General features: G+C 35.4%; 1 protein-coding gene across 1 annotated transcript in view; it reads left to right on the forward strand.

Moving 5' to 3' along the window:
* The window catches only part of RANBP2 (RAN binding protein 2), a 60,596-nt gene that overhangs the window by 1,156 nt on the left and 32,479 nt on the right, over window positions 1-26,961 (forward strand). The window contains exons 2-17 of the mRNA XM_045550368.1: window positions 7,700-7,767; window positions 9,323-9,434; window positions 9,898-10,050; window positions 14,288-14,518; window positions 14,871-15,016; window positions 17,687-17,879; window positions 18,383-18,470; window positions 20,269-20,478; window positions 21,764-21,945; window positions 22,032-22,207; window positions 22,364-22,487; window positions 23,373-23,534; window positions 23,795-23,932; window positions 24,011-24,157; window positions 24,986-25,165; window positions 25,272-25,355. Coding sequence (XP_045406324.1) covers window positions 7,700-7,767; window positions 9,323-9,434; window positions 9,898-10,050; window positions 14,288-14,518; window positions 14,871-15,016; window positions 17,687-17,879; window positions 18,383-18,470; window positions 20,269-20,478; window positions 21,764-21,945; window positions 22,032-22,207; window positions 22,364-22,487; window positions 23,373-23,534; window positions 23,795-23,932; window positions 24,011-24,157; window positions 24,986-25,165; window positions 25,272-25,355 — 2,394 coding nt within the window. The remainder of the gene's footprint in view (window positions 1-7,699; window positions 7,768-9,322; window positions 9,435-9,897; window positions 10,051-14,287; window positions 14,519-14,870; window positions 15,017-17,686; window positions 17,880-18,382; window positions 18,471-20,268; window positions 20,479-21,763; window positions 21,946-22,031; window positions 22,208-22,363; window positions 22,488-23,372; window positions 23,535-23,794; window positions 23,933-24,010; window positions 24,158-24,985; window positions 25,166-25,271; window positions 25,356-26,961) is intronic.

The raw sequence follows: 26,961 nt of genomic DNA on the forward strand, positions 1-26,961 counted from the left end.
CTGTCGTTTATAAAGTGGGATTTGAGGCAAATTAGACTTTTCATCAATAAAATCGAGTTGTAACATTGATGGGGTTTGAAAGGATGATCCATGTTAAACATTCAGGGCAGTGCTTGACACATGGTAAGCCCTACATATATGTTAGTTGCAATTCATTATTTTTCTTGTTGATGTTAAAAGGGCATTTGTTCAAGGTCTGTTCTGGGGAAGGGCCTATGAGGATAAAGATCTAAAAGGAATTAAATATAGGCCCTGCGTGGTGGCTCACGCCTGTAGTTCTAGCACTCTGGGAGGCCGAGGCAGGAGGATTATTTGAGCTCAGGAGTTCTAAACCAGCCTGAGCAAGAGCAAGACCCCGTCTCTGCTAAAAAAAAAAAAAAAAAAAGAAAGAAAGAAATTAGCTGGAAAACTAAAAATATGTAGAAAAAATTAGCCTGGCATGGTTGCGCGTGTCTGTAGTCCCAGCTACTCGAGAGGCTGAGGCAGAAGGATCACTTGAGCCCAGGAGTTTGAGGTTGCTGTGAGCTAGGCTGACACCACCGCACTCCAGCCCCGGCAACAGAGTGGGACTCTGTCTCCAAAAAATAAATAAATAAATAAATAAAATTAAATATAAAAGGAAACTCGTGGATAGTCATGATTATAAAAACAATGTAATTGTGTCTTTTACCATAAGTAGGCCTAGGTTATCTTATTTTGTGCTCAAAACAACCCTGTGGATATTGAGATATGCTGAGATTAAAGATTCTTGTCCATGGTCAGGTAGCTGGGCAGGGCTTTGTTAATGGGTCTGTTTTAGTTTCTCTTGGGAACAGTGAGACAGGTTACACCAGCCTATTTCTCCAGAGAAGAGGAATAGATATCTACATACAGATTTTAATTTCAAACTGCTGGCATAGTCATAAATATGAATGTGGTGATAGAGTCTAAAACAACCGTAGTGACGGTTCCTGTAACTCCTCCTGAAATTGACATGACTTTGTATTTTTCTTTTAAAGCTAGTTTAGAGCCTTCGTGAGATTCTTGGTAGGTACCTTAGCTTCCAAAAGATTATAAACCACTAGCCTTTACAGAAGTTAGAATGTTCTTTCAACTACATAACTTTTCCGTCAAATAAAATAGTGGGGGCAAAATTTTAAGAATTGGTTATTATGGCCACCTCTCTCTTACACTTAAAAAGTATTAAGTTGAAATCATTTACCTTAGAACCTGGGGATTTCAGTGGAACATGAATCAGTAAGTTTGGAACATGGGAAGCTATTCTATAAAATTAGGTTTGAGTGAAATGCCAAAACAGGATGTATTGGGTAACTTGGAAGGGAGATGGTGGAGGGGGCAGAGGCAGTGGCTGTGAAGAAAAGAAAGAAATTACTATTTATTTCTCTCCCAATTTGGCAGGGGCTGGCCATCTGTGAACTGACCATGCTTTCTAGAATGTCTTGGTTCTGGAGTGGGTTGATGTGTCTGTAATCTCATAACTTCCAGTCTTTCATTATGCGTTCATCTCCTTCGTTTTGCCCTTTTCCTACTCCTTCACGTCTGCTTTTGCCCTTGTTGAAAATAATAATTCTTTCTATAATTTTTCTTTTTCCAGATGGCTTATCTTTAGTTTTTCTAGATTTTCTAGTTGGCCTCTCATTCTGCAACTGATTCCCACACCTCAGAGGCTTCTTGACAGCTTTTATTTATTTTTTATTTTATGCATATACATATTTTAGAGATGGGGGTCTTTCTGTGTTGCTCAGGCTGATTTTGAACTCCTGGGCTCAAGCGATTCTCCTGCTTTGTCTCTCTGAGTAGCTGGGACTACAAGTGCGCACCACCCACTATGCCTGGCTTTGAAAGCGCTTGGTTGGTTATTCCATTTCTATTTCTATTTTATACTTCTGAGTAACATACATATATACTTTTATTTCTTGAGTCTCTCTCCCATTTTAGATACTTTCTACTGGCTTTCTACTGTGCTCCTCCAGAACTCTGTCCACAGATATTTGTTTCCCCCTCATTTTTCCAGTACTCTTACTGGAATTTTTGGTTAAACGAATATTTAGCATTTATATAATTATAATAAGGTAAATATTTTTGCATTTGTGGCCTTTGTTGTGTAGTTTTATTTTCCTGGATTTAATAATTGCTTTGTTTTTTGGTTTGCTTGTTTATGGTATATTAGTAATTCTTTACTCAAACTCAGCAATTGAAACTCTAAAGTGTGATCAAATAGGTTACATAATCCCATCAGTTGCAACTGATTTTTGAAAAAGTGTCTTCATACTTGCAGCATGCTTAGGACTTATTGCTCCAACCTGAACTGGTTTCTTTTTCTCTTTGCTACACAGCTGTACTCCTGGGACTTCCCTTTATCATTAACTTTAAAATTCCCTTCATCTCTTTTCTGTGTTAGACCATCTGTTTCTTGTATCTTATGTCCTCTTGATTTACTTTGTTTTGATGTTGCACAGTCTCATTTGCTTTGAGAAGGAATGGATGAGATTTTTTTTTTATTCTATAAAATATTATATATCTGAAAAACTTTTTTACTCGATTGGGTTGATAGTTTGACTATCAAGTTCTGGGTCTGAAATAATTTTTTCCTCAATTTTGATATCATTTCTCCATTTTCTGTAGTTTTCCTGTTAGAAGTCTGATGTGATTCTTATTCTTGGTAACTTAAGGTTTTTTTTGGAAGTTTCCCTTTAATCAGGAAACTCATTTTCTTCAGTTCTGTAACATTTCTTGTATTCTTTGACCATTCTCTCTCCTTTTTTTTTTTTTTTTGTTATCATTCTGATGTTTCTTTTACCTGAAAGTTGGCCTTTCTGGTTTGATCCTCCAAAGTTTTCTCTCTTATTCTTGTTTTCTTCTGTTTGTTCTACTTTTTATTTTTGAGATAGCGTCTCACTCTCTCGCCCTGGCTAGAGTGCAGTGGTGTCATCATAGCTCACTGCAACCTTAAACTCCTGGGCTCAAGGGCGCCTCCTGCATCAGCCTCTCCCAAAGTGCTAGGATTACAGGTGTGAGCCACTGCATCCAGCCTGTTCTACTTTTTGAGAGATTTCTTTACCCTTATCTTCCAGGGGAAGGGGATAGGGAAACTCATGGTTGAATATCTATAGGCTTTGCATATTCTGTATAATTCCTGCCCTCACCCTTGTTGGGACTCCACAGATTTGGAGCCAGTTTATACAGAGAACAAACTCATTTGCTGCAGCTTTTTTGGAGCGGGTACAGGAGGAGGAGAAGTCAGCTGACTATGCAAGATGGGGAGAGTGTGGCATCTCTCAGTGTCTCTGACTGTTCTTATTTTCAGTCTATGTCAGTTCTTCATACTTAGCAGCTTAAATGAATTCAGGTATTTGCTTATAGTGGCATCTGGTGTCATGGAAAGAAGCAATGACTGAGTCAAGACATAACATAGGCTCTGCTCCTTCCTAGCTTTGTACCCTTAAACAAGGCACTTACTCCTTGGGATTCAGTTCCCTTGTAAAATGAGCAGGTTGGAGGCAGGAGATGATCAGGTTTCCCCAAAATTCAATGCTTCTATATATTAGTCTTTAATAACTTTTTTATGTTAAGATAGTCCTCTTCAATAAGATAGTTTGACGCAAAGTAGGTAACGGAATTTATTTTTTATTGTTTGTTGACATTGTGAGAAACTCTGTTCCTTTTTGTGCCATCTTGACTGTTGTGAAATTTTTGTCACGTACTTCCTCCTATATCTTTTAAATTTATGAATTCAGTGGGGGAGGGGAGATGTGTATTCTTGTGTATTCTTTGGTTTTTAAAAGTATTTCTGGTTAATTGCAATTCAATTCTTTTTGACCTATTTTCTCAAGTCTTTGATAAAAATACTAAATGAAGTTTAAGATTGGTGGTAGTTATTCAGGTTCAGAATATATCTTATTAAGGATGTACAGGCAAAATACCAACATACCAAACTTGGAGTAGTTTTCTAAGTGTCACTATTTTGACATAAAGTTAGAGTTTTTTAAAAAACAATGTTATTGAGATAAAATCCCAGGTCATGGAAAGTTACTCCTGTTTTCTTCTAAGAGTTTTAAGGTTTTTAGCTCTTATGTTTAAGTTGATCCATTTAGAGGTAATTTTTTTATGTGGCATGTATGCAGTAGGGATCCAGCTTTATTCTTTCACATGTGGAAATCTCGTTCTATCTTCACCATCTTTGAAGGGATTGTTTTTTCCCTATTGAACGGACTTAAGACCCTTGCCAAAAATCAACTGGCCATAGATTTATGGGTTTATTTCTAAACTCTGAATTCTGTATCATTGGTCTGTATGTCTCTCCTTATGCCAGTACTACACTGGTTTGATTGCTGTAGCTTTGTAGTAAGTTTTGAAATTGGCAAGTGTGAATTCCTCCAACTTTGTTGTTATTTTTCAAGAGTGACTCTTTGGGGCCCCTTGCACGCCCATGTGAATTTGAGGATTGGCTTTTTCATTTTTCAAAAAAAGGCCATTAGAATTTTGATAAGGATTGCATTGAATGTATAGATCGCTTTGGATAATATTGACATCTTGACAATTTTAGATCTTCCCATCCATGAACACAGATACCTTTCCATTTATTTAGGTCTTTAATTTCTTTGAGCATTGTTTTGTAATTTTCAGCATACAGGACTTTCACCTCCTTGGTTAAATTTATTCCCATGTATTTTATTTTTGTAGATGCTATTGTAAATGGAATTGCTTTCCATTTTTGCAGATTTGAAAAATACGGATGACTCAAAATTTTGAGATGATTACTGTTGACATTTCTATATGTCCTGTTCTTGTGCTATTGAAATATACTAGATTTGAGGAACTATTTCTATATATGCCATTTACCTTCAGACAAACAGCATGGGTTTGCTTTCTTAATTTCCTTTTCTGATTTTTTATTTCTGGTACAGTAGTACCCTCTTACAGGTGGTTTTGCCAGCCTCAGTTTTATTAATAGTTACCTATAGTACCTGTGGTCTGAAAATATTGAATGGACTTTGGTAGTAGCAGTGGAGATGTAGAGAAGTAGATGGATTGAAGTAACATATTAATAGAAAGTAGAACTGATAGGTCTTATTGATGATATCTTGGACATGAGTTTAGAGTTCATGAGAGGTGAGATCTAAAGATAAATATTTGAGAGTCAACATACAGTCAGTAGTCATAGGTGAGATTCAATGTATGTCATAGATACGATTTACTGAGAGGAAGCGGGATTAGGACCAACTCCTGGGGAAGTCGGTGTGAAGAGACGAAGAGCCTGTGAAGGAGCTGGAGAAGAAACAGCCACTCATGTAGAAGTCAAAGTATGGACAGCATGGTATCTTGGAAGTCATGAGAACAGTGTTTCACAAAGATGGTGTGATTTAAGAATGTTTTCTGCAAGTTTCATAAGAAGGAAAAATTGAAACAAATTATATAGTAAACAGTGAGGACTGGTTAAATTATTATAGTTCATCTGCTGTCTAGTCTGACCTGGATAACCACTTCTTTACTGTATTCAGGTTTCTGATCGAATTCCCCTCTGTGTCTCTTTTATAGAATCTAAGATGCTATTTTTTGCACCCCACCATCATTACCAACTAAGAAGAAACACTGCCAAATTGTTAGAATATCTGTGATTTGTCAGATGAATACTGATTTTAGATATGTTAAAATATGAAATACTGTAAATAATTGGTGGGATACTATAAAATAGTACCCGTTTCATGCTCCCTAATAAATATCTATTTGCTTGTCACTGCTGCTGAGTACAGACTTCATGAAGACAAGGGCTTTTTGTTTACTGCCTATTCCTCCCTCAGGGCCTTTAACAGTGCTTGGTGGGGGCCCTGGCGTGGTAGCTCATGCCTATAATCCTAGCACTCTGGGAGGCCGAGGTGGGAGGATCACTTGAGATCAGGAGTTTGAGACCAGCTTGAGCAATAGCAAGACCCCATCTCTTAAAAAAATAAAATAAAATAAAACCCAGTGCTTGGTGAAATGTTGTGGGTCTTAAAAAAAAATCTGGTACAAAGGTGAGAAGAATTCAAATGGGTACCAGAGCTTGCAGACTTCAGGTTTGTACTTAAGTGTATAATATCTCACTTCAATGAGTATGTTCTTTCTGGGATTTTAACCCTCTCACTGATTAATTTTAATAACATCAGTCTTTACTTTAGAAAATGCATATATTGCTCTTAAAAATTAACTAGAAATTTAGATAAAACGCTTTTCTTCTCCAATTTGGTAAAGAAGAAGAATAGTTATTCCACCATTTAACTGCCTTTGTTGAACTACTTCATTTGACATTTGGAACACAGGACAGAATCATATTGTGTCAATACCTGTTGTAGATAATGGGAGTTTGTTATAGGAAATTTGAAAACTAGAAAAAAATCCTTAAATATAACATAATTCTATAATTCATAAGTAATTAGCATTTTCATATATACCTATTCAAAAACATATATTAGAAAACATGCTCCTCAGTAGACTACTTTTCTTACTAAATATTTTAATTTTTCTTTGTATAGTCTTCAAAAATAAGGTGTTTGGTGGGGCACGGTTTCTCACGCCTGTAATCCTACCACTCTGGGAGGCCGAGGTGGGAGGATTGCTTGAGCTCAGGAGTTCGAGACCAGCCTGAGCAAGAATGAGACCCTGTCTCCACTAAAAATAGAAAAAATTAGCCAGGCATGGGAGCACACATCTGTAATCCCAGCTACTTAGGAGGCGGAGGCAGGGGGATCACTTTTGAACACAGAAGTTTGAGGTTGCAGTGAGCTATGATCAGGCCCATGCGATCCAGCCTTGGCAACAGATAGAGACCCTGTCAATCAAAATAAATATATATATATATATAAAGTGTGTGTGTGTGTGTATGTGTATGTGTATACAAAAAACAGATTTGATCTGTAGAGAGAACAGTACATGGACCAGGGAATCCTCAGTGCCTTAACAGGTTTGAAGTACTTGCTTATTCTGGGCTTACACATGGTAGGAGAAGAGAGGTTTCTGGTATACCTCTCCCCGCCCAGCGAAGCTGTTTTCTGTTTACCTATTTGTAAAGAGAAAGAGAGGTACCACATGGTTTCTAAGGTTTTCAAGGCTGATACAAATTCTTAACATCAGTTGTCTACTTGTCTTGCTATTGTTGGATATATTTTTTGTTTATGATAGGAATTATAAAATATGGAATCATGACTTTCAGAAAATATATGCATTTTTCCAGACAATTTTTAAATTTTTCACTTTCTTTTTTTTTTTTTTTTTTTGAGACAGAGTCTCACTCTGTTGCCCGGCTAGAGTGCAGTGGCCTCAGCCTAGCTCACAGCAACCTCATACTCCTGGGTTCAAGCAATCCTTCTGCCTCAGCCTCCCGAGTAGCTGGGACTACAGGCATGCGCCACCATGCCCAGCTAATTTTTTCTATATATATTTTTAGCTGTCCAAATCATTTCTTTCTATTTTTTAGTAGAGACGGGGGTCTCACTCTTGCTCAGGCTGGTCTCGAACTCCTGACCTCGAGTGATCCTCCGGCCTCGGCCTCCCAGAGTGCTAGGATCATAGGAGTGAGCTACCACGCCTGGCCAATTTTTCACCTTTTAAGTGAACAAAAATAAAATATTTTAACAGCTTTGTTAGGATAAATTTTTATTCCTTTTGAACAAAGTTACAAAGTATTTCTGTGTGAAAAGTAAAATAACTTTTTTTTTTTTAGAAGTCAATGAAAGGATTTTATTTTGCGAAGCTGTATTACGAAGCTAAAGAATATGAGCTCGCTAAAAAGTAAGTACAAACCATAAACAAGCATTAGTTTTCTAAAATCAGTGCCTTTCCTCATGTTCTTTGAAATGGATAAAAACTCATTCTTTAGTAATTCTTCCTAAGTGTACCCTGAAATAAGGGATTCATCACTCTGAGATTGATGTTAAGGACCAGCCTAGATTCTACTGAGATTGATCCTAGGATGAGTATTTTCTGCATGCTGCTGCTTGTTTATACCTAGTGCAAGAAATTGTTTGGCTTAAAACACTTTGTCTAAAAATTGCCCTGGGTTAGAAGAGGACCATGCCTATATCTTTAATCAGCTGGAAAACAGCAATGAATACAAAATTAAATTGTGATTACTAGGCAGGAGAATAGCTTGTGTAAAACGTCTTCAATTGACTTAGTATGTGACACTCTGAGACTTTGACTCCTAGGGCTAAGAAACTTGGTGATTCTGAGTTCCTGACTTGGCATGGCTTAAAGCAGGAAATTAGGAGGGAGGTGGGCTATTAACACATTGACTACTACACTAGAAAAAAAATTGTTTTTCTTGGGGTCACAGTGTTTTATTATGAAAATAGAATAAAAGCTTTGAAAATAAAACGATCCTTTCTAATTTAATGAAAAATTTGTTATTTTTTATTGTTTTCTGTGCGTGAGTTATATGCTACTTGAAAAGTAGTTCACGAGGCTCCCGAGGTAAAAGACATGTGAGTTACATACGCTTCACGGGTCCTGGGCTTAAAATTAGCATGAATTAAATACAACTCACATGGCAGTTAAGGTGTTAAAGACATTGCCAGAAAGATAAGATAGGAAAATGGACTTTATTTAGTGGTACTTTATATAACTGGTAGCACTGGGGCTGTTAACCCTTGTTCCTTGTTAATGTGAGACTTTTCTCCTATAGTTTTGATCTTTGGTCTAATTTCTCTTATGATACATAACACTGCCACTGAACCTAGAGGATATTCACTTATTTTTAGTTGTTACTTGATTTAAGAAGTGAAAATTACGTGTATTTACTTACCTATAGTGTATTTAGTAATTTTTCTTATGTTCAATTTTAGCTGGGTGTAATGTTATTAGAAATTATTTTATTGTTTAAAGGATAAAATATTCTCTTTGCTGTTGTTTGGGAAATGTCACTCTTTAGTATTTTGTGGTATGATAACTTTAAAAATGTTTACTGTAATCACTTTTCTAATTTAAATGCAAAACTCTTTAGTGTTTTACCAAAATGTGATCAGGAAGAAAAGCAATTTATATATTCATTTCTTATGTGTGGATAACACTGGCAAAAACATTTGGTAAATGTGGCATTTAATGGTAAAATGAATATATTGTCCATTCTGTGTGTGTTTGTATTTTAAGTATTAATATTATCCATTTTTTTCTATAAATGCTTTTGAGTTACGTCCATGTTCCAGTTTAAGTAAATAGTGGTAGTCAATTGAATAACAACTCTAAATTAGTGGTTGCTTTGGTTTAAGATGTACTCTTCAGTTAGCATTTAAATAGTTTTAAGTTTAATAATTGAAGGATTATTTCCTTTTGTGTTATTTTAAAACAGATACATATCTGCATATATTAATGTGCAAGAGAGGGATCCCAAAGCTCACAGATTTCTGGGTCTTCTTTATGAAGTGGAAGAAAACACAGACAAAGCTGTTGAATGTTATAAGGTAAATTATAGGGTTGAAATATAGCCTTTGCACAGCCAAACACATGGTGCCCAGAATAATTTACGTAATGAGTAAATTAGATATATTTTGTAGATGTCATGAAAACAAGCATTGGTACCATAGTACTATTAAGCAACACAGCTTGGAACAGATTTAAAATTATTTGGCCCAAAGTATACTATAATTTAACACCTATAAATTTTAAAGTCTAACATGGTCAAAACTACTGTTCTTGTATGTGTGTGTTTTGCATTCACCTAATAAAACATAATTTTTAATTTGATTCATTTCCAGAAAATTCCAAGACACTTTAATTTTAACAACTTTGACACAATATGTTGTCATCTAGGATAGAGTTTATAATGGGCGCAATGATAATTTTTTAACCTTTGTATGAGTGTATATACTTACATATATGTACAGTTTATTATTTGCTAAATTTTTATTTCTTTTCTGGTATCAGCGTTCGGTGGAGTTAAACCCAACACAAAAAGATCTAGTGTTGAAGATTGCGGAATTGCTTTGTAAAAATGATGTTACTGATGGACGAGCAAAATATTGGGTTGAAAGAGCAGCTAAACTTTTTCCAGGAAGTCCAGCAATTTATAAACTAAAGGTAAAAAAACAAACCTAATAAAACATATAAAAAGAAAACTTAAGACAACCATTTCAAATATTTGGGGCTTAAATTACTTTACAGTTGGAAACCTTAAACTGGAGTATTTCCTTTAAATTTTTTTTTTTTTTTTTTACAAAAATCATTAAAACCTTTCTGAGCATCTGCTGTCTTATTAGGCACTGTTAAGCTTTACAAGTGATATCTCATTTACCCTTCTGGAATATTTAATATTTTAGGGATTTTACAGTTTAGTAGTAGCAAATGGTGGAGTTAAGATTTAAATTAAACTCTTATATAAAATTTCTGCTTCATTAGGTTAAAATTACCTAAAGGATGACAAATTTAGGATTATTATAAAGAAGAGTTTTCTAATAACTGTTGTCTAAAAATGGAAAAGATTGTCTTATGGGATAGTGAGATTTTCAAGCAAGATATACAAGGTGATTTTTCTAGTATGTTAGAGGTAATTACTGAAAATGATAGGAAGTTCTTGCTAATATATTAACTGGTCCTGATTGTTATTCTTTTGAGTAAAATGTAGTTTACTCATTAACTTTCTGCTTTGGAGAAAGTTTTTCAAATGTGTTTGACAAATACATTTTAAATGTATATTGTTATACAGTGTTTAATTATATAACAATTGTTAATGCATTATTATGTATATGTAATATTAAATGAATTATAAATATGTATTATCTTCAGTGGCCCTCTCACCCACATTATATAATACATGTTTCTGATAGAATTTTTTGTTTTGAAATAATTACAGATTTTTTTCATAGGCAGTTGCAGAGATTGTACAGAAATGTCCTGTATACCTTACAGTTTTCCCTAATTATTACACAAGTTGAACATCCCAAATACAAAATCTGAAATTATCCAAAATTTGAAACTTTTTGAGTGCTGACATGCCACTCAAAAAGGAAATGCTCATTGGAGCATTTTGGATTTCAGATTTTCGTATTTGGGATGCTCTACCTGCTAAGTATAATTCAAAATCTGAAAAAAGATCTGATATTCAGGACATTTATGGTCCCAACCATTTTTTAAAAAAATATTTTTGAAAGTTTGTTTGTTTATTTATTTATTTGAGGTGGAGTCTCACTCTGTCACCTGGGCTAGAGTGCCTTGCATCAGCCTAGCTCATAGCAACCTCAAACTCAAGCAATTCTCCTGCCTCAGCCTCCTGAGTAGCTGGGACTACAGGTGTGCGCCACCATGCTGGGCTGATGTTTCTATTTTTAGTAGACACAGGGTCTTGCTCTTGCTCAGGCTGGTCTCAAACTCCTGACCTCAAGCGATCCTCCTGCCTTGGCCTCCCAGAGTGCTAGGATTATGGGCGTGAGCCACTGTGCCCAGCTTAAATGGGAGATTTAGAACATCTCCACAAATACTGCCACCTAAGTTTGCATTTACAAGGGGTGTTGGAGCTGGCCCTTTGCTACAAATGTTAATTAAGCTTACAGTCTGTGAAGCCTGTAATTATTCCTATTTTAGTGACTAACCTAAGGTCACAGGATAGTAAGAGTCCGGTTAGGTTATTATTTCAGTTGGTCATTCCAGTGGGAACATTTATTTGGTAGTGAAAAATTATGTAATATAACCCAGCGTGCTTCTGGTGCTCACTCTAGGAAACAGACTTCTCCAAGCATTTTGGATAAGGGATACTCAGCCTGTTTGTTACTGTAACTGTAGTACAATACCAAAGCAGGAATTTGATACAGGTACAATGTGTATGTATAGATCTTTTTCATTCTATCACATGTGTAGATTCCTGTAACCACCACTGCAGCCAAGATACAGAATTACTCCCTTACCACAGAGATCTCCCTCAGGCTGTCCCTTTTATAGTTGCACCCACCTCCTCCTTCTCACCATCCCTAACCTCTGGCAACCATTAATCTATTCTCCATCTCTATACTTTTGTAATTTCAAAATATTATGTAATTGGAATCATGAAGTATGTGACCTTTTGAAGTTGGGTTTTTTCACTCAGCAAAGTACCCTTTGAGATCCATCCAAGTTGTGGGTATCAATAGTTTGTTCCTTTATTGCTGTGTAGTATTTTCATGGTCCACGACTTAACCAATTCACTTCTAAGGGACATTTTGGTTGTTTCTAGTTTTTGGCTATTGTTCATCTGCTGTGAACAATCATGCACAGATATTTAAATCTGAAAAAGCATTTTAAAAGCTCGTAGAGTTAAATATTAGTAACATTAAGCACCCCTCCACCCTGTGATAAGCAGCTTGATTTTAAATATTAGTCTAAAATGTTAGGTCTAATTGTGCAGATTTCTTTACCATATTATTTTTGTGTTATGCTTGAAACATGATTCTCATATTGGCCATGGCAGTCCAGTTTATTTGGTGTCAGTAGTGCTAAAGAACCTATATTATGGTAGGGGATTATTTTTCTTGTAGTCTAACAAAAGTTAGACACTTTTGAAGCATCCTGTTTTTCTTTAATAACTTTTTAAGGCACTTTTGTCTGAGGCTATACCTTTCTTTTATCAGATTTTTTCTCTTTTTTTTTTTTGGAATTGAAATCCATGAGATTTATAACTGTTGTGCAAAGTAATTTTATTTCTCCTACGTTTTAAGGCCTGCTAAGGTAAATAGTTTTCTGGCATTTGTTTGAGGAATGAAAATATTACTGGCGAGGCGGCTTTTTCTCTTGAGCACGAGAGAAGTTTTTTAAAACATTCGTAATTGTGGTATTCTTTTATTTTTTAACATGTAGTCAAAGACTAGGGCTTTTGCAGATAAAGAGAGGCCAGGTACAAGTTTATGGAAAAGATCCAGAGAAGGGGAGAAATTGATGAAAGACAGAGGAATGAAATACAGAGCACTAATGGAGGGCTTGGTCTTTCTTAGAGAGAGTGGGGAGAAGGTGAGTGCAAGTAGGTAAAGTGGAATTTACATATAGTGGCTTCAGGTTTCTTAGTGAAGGGTGAATTGAGGTCTGAGTTGAAAATGAGGGTTGAAGGAAGGTGTGAGAAGGTTGAGGAAATAGGAAGACATATGAAGTGATCTTTTCAGGGAATGGAGAAAGTGAGTCTTTTAGAAGTTAAAAGAGTATTTTGTTCTAAGTACCAGTTTTGAGGTTTGAGATAATGAAAATGAAATCAGCCTGGAGTTGTGATTTCCCATATTCCAAGTGCCCAACCTCCAGTTGTTCAACTGTTAGTGTGTAGGCACACAGAAAACAGTTGGCCAGATTCTTTTGAGGGAAGGTAGAGAGAATTAATTGAAGGGATCTATAAGCAAACACAGTAAATTACGGATATTAGAGATTATAGCATTTTCACTTGGTGAACGAAGGAAAGTGTTTGTCTGTTGTGTGTGTGTTTTGTGGTTAATTAAAACTTCGTGATGTCAGTGTACTAAAGGGAGCTTTTCATGTGGTGGAGGAGTGTATATGTGGCAGTGAGTGCACGTGGGCCCTGAGTGAGGTGGAAGAATAAGAAGGGTGTGTGGTGTTTTGATATGACCAAAATACAGATTTTGAAGACCTGTGTCAATGGTAAATGGAAGGCTGAGGTTGGAGCAGAGTACAGCTCACTGGAGATGAGATAATTAAAGAACTGAAATAGCTAAGCTATTGTATTTTGGGTATATATTTAAATTGTTAATAGCAATGATGGTTGTTAAGGACAAAGAGTGTTTTATTCCAGCCTGACTTCCTCTTGTTATATGTAGGCTCAGAGAGAAAAAAAAGCATTCATGGCACACAGGTGGTGGGGGCTATTGTGAGATGATATTCTCTTCAGGTAAGGTCAGGAGGTGATGACAGTGCTTTGAGAGATGATGAAGATCGCAGAACAGTGGGAGCAGAGGGGTTGGGGGGAATTGAGTTAAATTTAGGGAGATACAGAACAGTTTGAAGATGAGGACCCTGTTGCTGAGGGTTGGCTGGAGAGGCGTAGGCTTCTGGTATTGACTGAGGTATTACAGGGGTGTGGGGCAGTAGTCTTGGTAGTCTCTAAGGTGAGTATGGGCAACCACAGCTACTGCAGTAATCCCAGATGCTTTTCTTTACATAAAATTCTTGAGAATTGGCTTCTGGATTGTAAGCAATTCTGTGAAGGGACTAATAATGAGGTACGTAGAGTGGTACTTTTGGTAGCACTATCCTAAAGCTGGATATGGTGGAATGGTGCTCATCCTGGCTGTGACCTGCTTAATATTGCACAGGTGTTTCTCCTGACAGTTTTTTTTTTCTTCCCAAATAGGAACAGCTTTTAGACTGTAAAGGTGAAGATGGATGGAATAAACTTTTTGACTTGATTCAGTCAGAACTTTACGCAAGGCCTGATGATGTCCATGTGAACATTCGACTAGTGGAGCTGTATCGCTCAAATAAAAGATTGAAAGATGCTGTGGCCCACTGCCATGAGGCAGAGAGAAACATAGCTTTGCGTTCAAGTTTAGAATGGAATTTGTGTGTTGTACAGACCCTTAAGGTAGGTAAAAGCTGTTGGGCCTCTAGACTTCTATGTAGACAATTAAAATACATCTCTCATATTTAAGTAGTCTCCCCCTGCCCCACTACAAGACTTAAATTTCTTTCGTTTATATAGAACAATTATAAGATGAAATTTTTGCCAGGATTATTTAAATTTATAATGGGAAGATTGGGGAGATAACTATGATAAATGTATATGTTTTTGGTATTGTTATTTATAAGTCTGATATAAAAATCAGTATAGTTTCACAGATGTGGTAGGAGTAAGCAAAGGAATTTATAGGCATAAAATGTTCAATTTCTTAACATTTGATTATGTTTTGTAACTTACTGTTCTTTCTACAAAATAGGAATATCTGGAATCTTTACAGTGTTTGGAGTCTGATAAAAGTGACTGGCGAGCAACCAATAAAGACTTACTTCTGGCCTATGCTAACCTTATGTTTCTTACACTTTCCAGTAGAGATGTGCAGGAAAGCAGAGAATTATTGGAAAGGTATGTTGACTTTGAGAAAAGTACTTTAGTATAAACACAGATTTTCTTTTTGCAGTAATTCAGTTAATTGGTCTAAACTTCTTTACTGCATCATTATTTCTATAATGTACCCAGGAGTTATAGTTAACATGATGAAACACTTGGAGGGAATCTTACTTTTACTACTACTATGGGGATATTATAATTGGTTTTTTAAAAAGAGTTCAATTTTGAGAACTCTCATAGTTCTGACTTGATTGAAATTAGCCTTATAGTTAAAGAATCTGTTTTGTCAGACTTAATAAGTGAAGCCTTAAAATAAATGTTCTAATTGCTACTTCATATTTTACTTTAAAAAATAGGATATCTTGAGTGCAAATCAGATGATAAAGTTTATCATCAGATGGCTATAGGTTTATTCAGATGCTTATGCTAATGAGCACTTAGCATCACTAACATTTCAGAAAATAGCATTTTAGTTTAGAAACAATAACTCAAATATATGATTTTTTTGTTTTCCTAAACTTTGATTTTGAGAGCCAGTAGCTGTATTTTATGAAAAATAATTCCATTGAGCAAAACATCACTTGAATTTGTATAAAGATGTTAGTTTAGAGTAGAGGTTGATTAGACCAGCGGTCCTTAACCTTTTTGGTACCAGGGACCAGTTTCATGGAAGACAATTTTTCCACAGGCTGTCGCGGGTGAAGGAGGTGTGGTGCAGAGTGGTTGGTGATGTGTGGCCGTTTCCTAACAGGCCACTGACCGCTAATGGGCCGTGGCCCAGGGGTTAGGGTCCACAGGATTAGACCTTGTGGGCCAAATATAGCCTGCTGCCTAATTTTGTAAATAAGCTTTTATTGGAACATAGCATGCCTCTTTATGTATTATCTATGGCTGCTTACACGCTACAAGGGTGGAGTCGAGTGGTTACAACAGACTGTATGCCTGCAAAACCAGCTTAGTGTCTAACCCTTTGTGGAAAAACCTTACTGATCTCTGGTTTAGACTATCCATTTGTTTGGAAATTCTTTTTCCATCTGGCATAAGAAAAGTTCATTTCACTGAGTGTAGGCGGTAGATAGTTTTCTTGGAAAAGTAGTTAGTGTCCTAAATTGGTAGAGTAAGTGAGGGCAGAATCCAAAAGAACTAACTTAAACTTTTAGATTATTTGAGAAAATATTTAGGATTTTTTATTTTGTGTGTCTTACATACTCAAATTTTGTGGTCGCAAGTTCCTTTTACACTTTTTGAGGACATCAGAGATCTTTGTGGGTTATTTCTCTTGTCGGTGTGTATCATATTAGAAATTAAAACTGGGAAATTAAAAAATATTAAACTCACTAAATATAATAAGCCCATTACATGCTAAGAATAATAGCATTTTTTAATGAAAAGTAATTATTTTTCAAGACAACAAAACAGGTAGAAGAGTGATAGTTTGCATTTTTATAAATCTTTTTAGTGTCTGGCTTAATAGAACACAGCTGGATTCTCATCGACTTCCTCTTTCAATCTGTTAAGATATTACATGTCATGAAACCTCTGGAAAACTGAGCTATACATACATGAGAAAGAGAGAATGATGAGGACAAAAAGTTTCTTAGTATTATTGCAAAAATAATTTTAGCCTCATGGATCCCCTGAAGGGGTCTTTGAGAACCCTCAGAGATCCCCAGACCTCATTTGCTAGAAGAAATCCCTGTTTCTCTGATTTCTTTATTATAAGTTTCTTTAAAATTATGCTGAACATTTTAAGTGTTTGCTTTTGCTTTTCTTCCCAAGTGAAGATTCTGAGGATCTTTAGAATTTAGAAGCACTAATTAGAATATAGACTACAAATAATAGTAAGAAATATAATTTATTTAACTCTGTAATTATACCTGTATAGTAAGAGGAGCTGTTATAGTGTTGATACTCAGAAATTATTATAATTTGGAAATGGCATGTCTAAGGTAAGAAATGTGAATAATGAAACTATGATCAGGAAGAAACTAGAAAATAGTTTCCCGACTTTATCTTGGTTCATTATGGAAGGTCTACCTATAATCACTAATCTTATTTGATTTGTATCTTTTCTGTGATTGGAGGGCTGGAAGTAACTGTTTGGGATAAGATATCATTCTAGAGTGTAGAGGTTTGATGTAGAGGAAGTATGCAGGAAAAAAATAAGCACTAAATGATTTCTAATTTCTAAAATGCAGAATAAGAATTGTTGGAAGTTTGAAGGCTGGGCGCGGTGGCTCACGCCTGTAATCCTAGCACGCTGGGAGGCCGAGGCGGGTGGATCGCTCAAGGTCAGGACTTCAAGACCAGCCTGAGCAAGTGCGAGACCCCGTCTCTACTAAAAAAATATAAAGAAATTATCTGGCCAACTAAAATATATGTAGCAAAAATTAGCCGGGCATGGTGGCACATGCCTGTAGTCCCAGCTACCCAGGAGGCTGAGGCAGTAGGATTGCTGAAGCCCAGGAGTTTGAGGTTGCTGTGAGCTAGGCTGACGCCACGGCACTCACTCTATCCCAGGCAACAAAGCGAGTCTCTGTCTCAAAAAAAAAAAAAAAAATTGTTAGAAGTTTGAATGTGAAGGTGAAACTTGAAATAAATTTGTTGATTTTGAGTTAAATAATGAAAACAGTTATTTACAATGCAGTAAGTGTTGACTACCTGTATAATATTTTAATACTACAGTTTTGATAATGCTCTTCAGTCTGTGAAATCTTCTGTGGGTGGAAATGATGAACTGTCAGCTACTTTCTTAGAAATGAAAGGACATTTCTACATGCATGCTGGTTCTCTGCTTTTGAAGATGAGTCAGCATAGTGATGTACAGTGGCGAGCTCTCTCTGAGCTGGCTGCATTGTGCTATCTCATAGCATTTCAGGTAAGCCTTTTCCATTTACTTATATTACTTTTCTACCCTACTATAAACAGCACTGGTGAAACCATACTTGGAAATGCCACATTGTGGATAGCACATTTTCAAAGAGTATGAATAATTTGGGATACCACTGAGATAAATGGTAACTTTAATCAAGACAGTAAATGGACTCTTAGCCCTATGCTATGTAAAAAAACGGAAGTGAATGTAACTTTCGTATGTGCTTTTTAATAGAAAGTAATTTCATGAGTACATACTTGGGGATAAAAAAATAAAAACAGTGGTTTCTCGGAGTTTTTTTTTTTTTTCCCAGACTTGTTCTTTGTATGAATCTTTTATAGCTAGATTATATAAATTCCTTGGTCCCCAATTTTTTATAATCTGTTTTCTAATTCAGTTTAACCATTGGTTAATTGTTTCTTCATTATCAAAACAGTGCAGTGTAATAGAAAGGAACATCTATATGGGTATTACCAAATTAAGATTTTTGTTTCTAAAATTATTAGGTTCCAAGACCAAAGATTAAATTAATAAAAGGAGAAGCTGGACAAAATCTGCTGGAAATGATGGCCTGTGATCGTCTGAGCCAATCAGGTAATAGTAATGTTTAACTGATTTAATTTTAAAAAGAGAAATTTCTTTGTTAAGGCACATCTAATGATAAAATCTTGTGTCTGTCCAGGATATAATTTGTCAAAATTATTTGTTTACTTTTGCCATGTCACATAGGGCAAGAGGTATGGAAGGGATTAGAATACATGGTGTATTCTTTAAAAGAAATAAATATTTGATATTGTTTGCTCCCAAGAAGAGAGAATTTCCTAACTCTTCCTTTATGTACCTGCTAGAACCTCCATTCAGAATATTTCAGAGCACTTCCTGAACTAAGTATAATTATTGATTTGCCAACCATTTAACACCAGCTGCTTTTAAAACACTACTTTGGGGGGATATTAAGATCAAGATACAGATCTAGAAGAGCCAAGGGCATGGTGAGGAAGATAGAAGATACATGCTCAAAACCTATTAGGCTTTTGGGATTTGTAGTTTTATTCCCATTTTTGAATTCCCATTTTTGACTGTTTGGGATGGATCCTAAAGGTATTAAGTTACATAATACCTGTGATTTTGCTAAGGCACAAACTTCGAGGTAGTCAAATAGCCAGTGACTCAAGTAGTGACCTGAAGAAATGTAATGGTTTCTGTAGGTAGCAATTTTGAAATAAAATTGAATGAACTTTGTAAAGAGCAAGAAGTAACATTAAATCAAAGTTGCTAGAAGTTTTGGTTTTTAGTTAGGCTGTTGATCAAATTTCACGTTGCTGTTCTGTTCCACAGCCTACCTTTTTTATGGAAGTTAGACTTTCAGTCCTTAAAATGACTTTGCATTTTTCCCCTTTCTATTTTCCTTCTACCTTTGCAGGGCCATCATAGGTGCCTTTGCAGATGTCACAGTTAGTAAAATCAACTGTGTTTTTTATGTCTTTGATATGGGCATTCCTGAGAGTATCTCTGCAAGTTTCCTGAGAGACAACAGTCTGGTGGTAACCAAACCTGACTGATCAGCAGAATTAACCCCAAGGAGGGTTTTTTTTTTTTAAAAACACTTCAATTGAAATATAATTCACATACCATATAATTCACCCATTTAAAGTGTACAATTTATTGGTTTTTAGTATGTTCATAGAGTAGTACAGCTATCACCACAATCAATTTTAGAACATTTTCATCACTTCATAAACTCCATACCCATTAGCAGTCACTTACATTTTCCCAAACGTCTCAGCTCTAGGCAATCACTAATCTACTTCTTTCTCTTTCAATTTGCTTCTTCTGGACATTTCTTATAAATGGAATCATATGATATGTAGTCTTTTGTGACTGGCTTTTTTTATTAGCAGATGTTCAAGGTTTATTCATGTTGTAGCATGTATTAGTACTTTATCCAAGGAGTGTTTTTAAAATAGATTTGTCACCCCAAGCCTATGGAATAAAAATCTTTGGGAGTGGGGCCTGGGAAAAAAAATTTGTAAGAGCTGTTTAAAGGAGGATTCTGATCAGCCAGGTTTAGAAATCAATGTATCAGATCAGAGATTCTATGACTACTTAAATCCGAATCTTTTAATCTAAAATACAAAACTTTTGGCATTTTTCTTACATATTCCTTTTTCTCTTCCTTTTTATTCTCTTATGTAGACATACTCTTAAACCTGTACTCTATTTATTTTCTACATGAGCACCCTTTTTGTTATCCAGCCGTAGTTTTTGGGTTGGAGGGTTAGGTCTGAGATAATCATCTTATTTCCCCATTGGGTATGCAAATGAAACAATAAAGATATGTGAGTAAATACAATCTGTATTTTTAAAATGATGGAAATAATTTATTTTTCAGGACACATGTTGCTAAACTTAAGTCGTGGCAAGCAAGATTTTTTAAAAGAGGTTGTGGAATCTTTTGCCAATAACAGTGGGCAGTCTACTTTATATGATGCTCTGTTTTCTAGTCAGTCACCTAAGGATAAATCTTTCCTTGGTGGTGATGATATTGGAAACATTGCTGTACAAGCACCAGAGCCTGATGATTTGGCTAGATATGATGTTGGTAAGTTACATGTTTCAAAGGAAACCTTCTGCATCTTAATCCTTTTATATTAGGAGGACAATAAATTGCCCATAATCTTATTAACCCTGAAATGATGACTTAATATTTTCCTGTATTCTTTGAAGGTTTTTTTCCTTTTCAAGGGAGCTGGAAAGGGTGGTGGGAGGGTGCATATATTCTTCTGTATATAGTTGTTTATACTGTATATGTGATTTGTCTTCTTTCATGGATTCTTTCCCATAGTATCTATATTAAAACTCTACAAATAGCAGTTTTAATGGCAATCTTTTTTAATGAATTAGCCATAATTTGCTTGCTTCTTTCTACTGTTGGGCATCCAAGCTGTTTCTTGTTTTTTCACTATTAAAAATAACATTGTGATGGAAACTTTAATATAAAGTGTCTGTATTTCAAATGATTTCCATAGAGATTCCTAAAAACAGAATTACTGAGATGGACAGTTTTAAGTCTCTTGCAAATTGCCAAAGTACCAGAAAGGTTGTACCTCTTTATGCTTCCAGAAGCTTCTATAACCCTTTCAGTATTGACTTTGTTGTTGAAGAAAAGAGCTCTTTACTATACTAATGGATTAATATAGTGGTATTCCATTGTTTAATGACTTTACTGAAAGGAAAATCCATTGGTTTAGGATTTCTTATTAGGTGAGTATTCTTTATTTGGTCTCTGTAAGCAGATTTTGTTTTACTGAGTTCTAGTGAATCTCATTTCCTTAGATGGACTTAAAAAAAATTCTCCATAATAACTTTTTTTGTGGGTGTGGGGGCAGGTAGGGGGTGCCTCACTCTGTTGCCCTGGCTAGAGTTCAGTGACATCATCATAGCTCACTGCAGCTTAAACTTCCAGGCTCAGATGATCCTCCCACCCCAGCCTCCTAAGTAGTTACGACTACAGGTGTGTGCCACCATACCTGGCTGATTTTTTTATTTTTGTAGAGAACGGGGTCTTGCTATGTTGTCTAGGCTGGTCTCAAACTCCTCACCTCAAGTGATCTTCCTACCTTGGCCTCCCAGAATTCTAGTATTACAGACATGAGCCCCTATGCCCAGCCCATAACTATTTTTATTAAAATTTCTAGATACAAAGTGTGAATGTATATGCTAAGAACATGAGAGTTTGCTTCTCATAGAGTTTCCTCCAGCTCTGATACAGCAAAGCGATTGTGTAAGATACATTTAATGTGCATTAATTGTTTATTTTGGAAAACTAATGGTACAAGGAAAGTTTTCAAAACCTCAAGCCAGTTTTTTTTTTTTTTTCATTTCAGGTGCCATTCGAGCTCATAATGGTAGTCTTCAACACCTTACTTGGCTTGGCTTACAGTGGAATTCATTGCCTACGTTACCTGCAATTCGAAAATGGCTAAAACAGCTTTTCCATCATTTGCCCCAGGAAACCTCAAGGCTTGAAACAAATGCACCTGAATCAATATGTATTTTAGATCTTGAAGTAAGCAAAGATTTTAGCAAATTAAATATTTTGAGTTTTGTTTAAACTTTTTCTAACTTAAATTAATTTTTCTTTAAATAAAACAGGTATTTTTACTTGGAGTGATATACACCAGCCACTTACAATTAAAGGAGAAATGTAATTCTCACTACAGCACCTATCAGCCACTCTGCTTACCACTTCCCGTGTGTAAACAGCTTTGTACAGATAGACAGAAAACTTGGTGGGATGCAGTTTGTAATCTAATTCACAGAAAAGCAATGTAAGTAGTAAAACAGAAGTATTGTTTTAACTTATTGCTTTGGTTTTACTGGGGATTTAGTTTCTTATGTGAATATTTAATTTGTCATGTGACAGTTAATATAATGTAAATATTGAACTGTATGTTTATAAAGCATTTATATTAAACTTTTTTTAGACCTGGAACCTCAGCAAAATTGCGACTTCTAGTTCAGCATGAAATAAACACTCTAAGAGGCCAGGAAAAACATGGCCTTCAACCTGCTCTGCTTGTACATTGGGCAAAATGCCTTCAGAAAACAGTGAGTTTATTAAAGTGCAAACATTTTTAAAGAACATTAATTTTTAAAAATTATGAACTTTTTATTATAAGTTTTTTAGTTCTGGAAACAATAGCAGCTTATGTTATGCCAGGTGAAATGTGGTTTTAGTCTTGCCACAAAATAGTTAATACAGTTATATATAAGCACTTACAGGAGCAGTGCCCAGCCCACAGTAAATATTTGCTGTTATTGTTATTACTTAGTAATTAAGTTATGATTATTATTCAGCTGGAAAAATTTTTTAAAATGTTAGGTAGCACACGGCTTTATAGGTAAGGGCATTATGTATCTTTCTGAATATTTGAGATCTAGCTGGGTGTGGTGGCCTGTAGTTCTAGCTACTTGGGAGACTTAAGCAGGAGGATTGCTTGAGCCTAGGAGTTTGAGACTAGCTTGGGTAACATAGTGAGACCCTGTCTCTGAAATAAATTAATGAATATGTATGTGCACATGTATGTTAAAATAAATATTTGAGGTCTGTTTTGTGGCCAGAGTAGGTGTAGATGGTTAGCGCTTTGACCAAACTGATACTACACAGGCAAATTTTGGTTAGCCCTTTGACCAAACTGGGACACCACAGAGGGGCAAATTTTGGCTATCTAAAAATGGCAACTCTTAAAAAATAGGTTAGACTGCCTCATAAAGTAATATCATTGAAAATGTTTTAAAGTTGAGTCTAGAGTGATCACTGGTAATGAGGTGGTTAGTTACTCCAATATTTGGAAAGTTAACCAAACTATTTTTGAGATTCCATTTGGTTTTGATTGGAAATTTTACAGTTCTTAGCATCTGTAAATGAAGTTTTAGATTTAAAAAAATTCTTTATGTTCCTTAAGGTTGTGTGCATCTGACTTTCTGTTTTAGGGCAGCGGTCTTAATTCTTTTTATGATCAGCGGGAATACATAGGCAGAAGCGTTCATTATTGGAAAAAAGTTTTGCCATTATTGAAGATAATCAAAAAGAAGAACAATATTCCTGAACCTACTGATCCTCTGTTTAAACATTTTCATAGTGCGGACCTTCAGGTAACAGAGAATCCCTTTGTGAATTATTTGGGATATAGATTTCCATTTACAAACAAAGAAATGGAGATATAAACTCAAATTAATTGCCTTGTTATTTCATTGCTTTGTTTTCTAAATCTACTAGCTGTTGCAAGTAAAATATGACAGAAATGAATAATGAGATGTTAATCTCTTTAGATCATATAAAATCATTGGAAAGTCATTTAGGTTTGATACGCTGAGTAAAAACAATTTGACTAAAAACCACTTAATGTGTTTAGGCATCTGAAATTGGTGAATACGAAGAAGATGCACATATAACTTTTGCTATATTGGATGCGGTTAATGGAAATATAGAAGATGCTATGACTGCTTTTGAATCTATAAAAAATGTTGTTTCTTACTGGAATCTTGCACTGGTAAGTAGATGTGATACTTGAATTAAAAGGTTTTTGTTTTTAAAACCTAATTGTTTCATAAAAGCATTCTTTTTATAGATTTTTCACAGGAAGGCAGAAGACATTGAAAACGATGCCCTTTCTCCTGAAGAACAAGAAGAGTGCAAAAATTATTTGAGAAGGACGAGGGACTACCTACTAAAGATTATAGATGACAGTGATTCAAATCTTTCAGTGGTCAGGAAAGTAAGTTGCAGGTTGTTGTATATATTTTCTTATTGATAACTGAGCAACCAGTGTTTTCGTCTTGGTTTTGTATTTTGGTAATTTCAAAAACACCCAGTAATACCTTATCACTGATGCACAGAAGGAGGATGTGTGTGTAAATGCTAACTCGCTTTTCTTTGCCTTAGATTTGGTGTGTCTTTTTTTAAAACTTGGGAATCTTAGGTATATACTCTTACAAAAGTACTTCGGGAAGTAGAAAAGATTTCTAAGGTATGACATTAATATTGCTATCTTGGCAATGTAATCAAAACAGATATTCAGCACTAGTTCTTAATGAATTTTGCTGAAATTGAAAGTGGTTGACAACCTTAGAGCATTTCTTCTCATCTCATCATCTCCTGTGGACTGTCTTGTTTTCCAGCTGTCAGCAATTTGAGACTGGCTTAATGGTATTAAATTATGTTCAGCTTTCCTTCTGAGTACTTTGTTGATTAATTTTTGTTGCTACTCTTTGATTAGGATTTATGTTGTTGGGTGTATTCTAGCATCTATATTTCTCTCCTTTCAAAATCAGTTAGAAAATATCAGTAACTTATGTCATTCACTTGGAAAAACTTTTCCAACTTAACATTCCTCCACCATTATCATGGCTAACAGAAGTAATAGAAACAGCATGGACTTTAGAGTCAGAAGACTTTAGAGTATATAATATATTCATATGTATTATAATTTGAAGGGCTTGTTAAAGTGAGAAAAATGTAAATAGTATTAATATAAAATCTTTAGTAGAGTTCTTACTTTTGGTATTTTTGCAAACTAACGCTCTTGATTAATGCCTTTTTTTAGTTGCCTGTGCCCCTGGAGTCTGTAAAAGAGATGCTTAATTCAGTCATGCAGGAACTTGAAGACTACAGTGAAGGAGGCCCTTTTTATAAAAATGGTTCTTTGCGAAATGCGGATTCAGAAATAAAACATTCTACACCGTCTCCCACCAGATATTCACTATCACCAAGTAAAAGTTACAAGGTAAGTAGGAAAGAAATGAACCACTCCATTATGGAACGAACGTGTTACTATTCTAAGTGTTTTAAGTACTGTTTTGTTATTTTTTTATTTTGTTTCTGTTTTTTAGTATTCTCCCAAAACACCACCTCGTTGGGCAGAAGATCAGAATTCTTTACTGAAAATGATTTGCCAACAAGTAGAGGCCATTAAGGTAAGTCATTCGGTTTCAGTAACTGTACCTCTTATTCCAGGATTCTTTCCCTGTCCATTCCCTCACTTCTTTCTAAAGCTGGTCAAAATGTCCCCTTCCCATCCTGTAGAATCATAACATGTTTTACATATCTCTGTCTTGACTCTTTACGATAGTTTTGAAATTACTTATGTCTCTGTTTCCTCATAAACAAGATTTGAGTCCTTCAAAGGTAAAGACTTTTATCCAAAGTATAACACAGTTCTTGGCACAGGAGGTTCACAAGTGATCGAACTGCTGAGATATAATGATCATACTTTGGTCTATGAGATCATTACAGATAGGCTGTGGATCAGGTGTGTGTTAAATTTATAGGTAGGAATTGAAAGAGTGATCCAGGCTTCAAAAAGTCTTTTTATCTTTTTTAATACTTTTGTGAATGTGACTTAATTATGTAAGAAAATAGTTAATGTGTACATAATCTTAATTCAACTATACGATTCAAAGGATTCAAAGGAGCTTTATGTCTTTAGAATTGGAGATACAAGTAGGTTCTTTCATGCACATTGGGCGAGAACTAAATTTCTCATACTTCTAATAATTATAACAAGGATATCCTGATTTGTGGCAGTTATTACAGTGTGATCAACAGTGTCAAACTTAGAAAATACTGTTTGGAGGGAAAATTTTTTTGAATTTGTACTGAGTCTTTTTTGTTGTTTTCATAATATTATGGGGGTACAAATGTTTTGGTTACATAATTTGCTTTTGTACTGTTTGAGTCACAGTTTTAAGTGTGCCTTTCCCCTGATAGTGTGCATTGTACCTGTTAAGTGTAAATTTACCCATCCCCTCCTCCTGCCTCCCTCCTGACTGATTTCTGATGAATGTTATTTCCATATGTGCACATAAATGTTGATCTATTAGTTCCAATTTAAAAAAGGTGAGTACATATGGTGTTTGTTTTTTCATTCTTGTGATATTTAGAAGAGTGGTCTCCAGTTCCATCCAGGTTAATTTAATACAAGAGGTATTAGTTCACCATTTTTTTTTATGGCTGAGTAGTACTCCGTGGTATACATATACCCCATTTTATTAATCCACTTATGTATTGATGGGCCTTTGGGTTGTTTCCGCATCTTTGCAGTTGTGAATTGTGCTGCTGTAAACATTTGAGTGCAGGTGTCTTTTTTATAGACTGTCTTTTTTTCCTTTGGGTGAATATCCAGTAGTGGGATGGCTGGATCAAATAGTAGTTCTACTTTTAATTCTTTGAGGTATCTCCATATTACTTTCTATAGAAGTCGTACTGCTTTGCAGTCCCACTAGCAGTGTATGAGTTTTCCTGTCTCTGCATCCATGCCAGCATTTATTGTTTTGGACTTTTTGATGAAAGCCATTCTCACTGAAGTGATATCTCATTGTGGTTTTAGTTTGCATTTCCCTTATGATTAGAGGTATTGAGTATTATTGTGTGTGTTTGTTGGCCATTAGTCTATCTTTTGAAAAGTTTCTGTTCATGTCCTTTGCCCACTTTTTAATAGGGTTGTTTGATTTTTTTTTTCTTGCTGACTTTCCTGAGTTCTATGTAGAGTCTCATTATCAGCCCTTTATTGGAAGTGTAGCA

The sequence above is a fragment of the Lemur catta genome, chromosome 4 (genome assembly GCF_020740605.2).
Source record: "Lemur catta isolate mLemCat1 chromosome 4, mLemCat1.pri, whole genome shotgun sequence".
Classification (NCBI taxonomy): Eukaryota; Metazoa; Chordata; class Mammalia; order Primates; family Lemuridae; genus Lemur; species Lemur catta.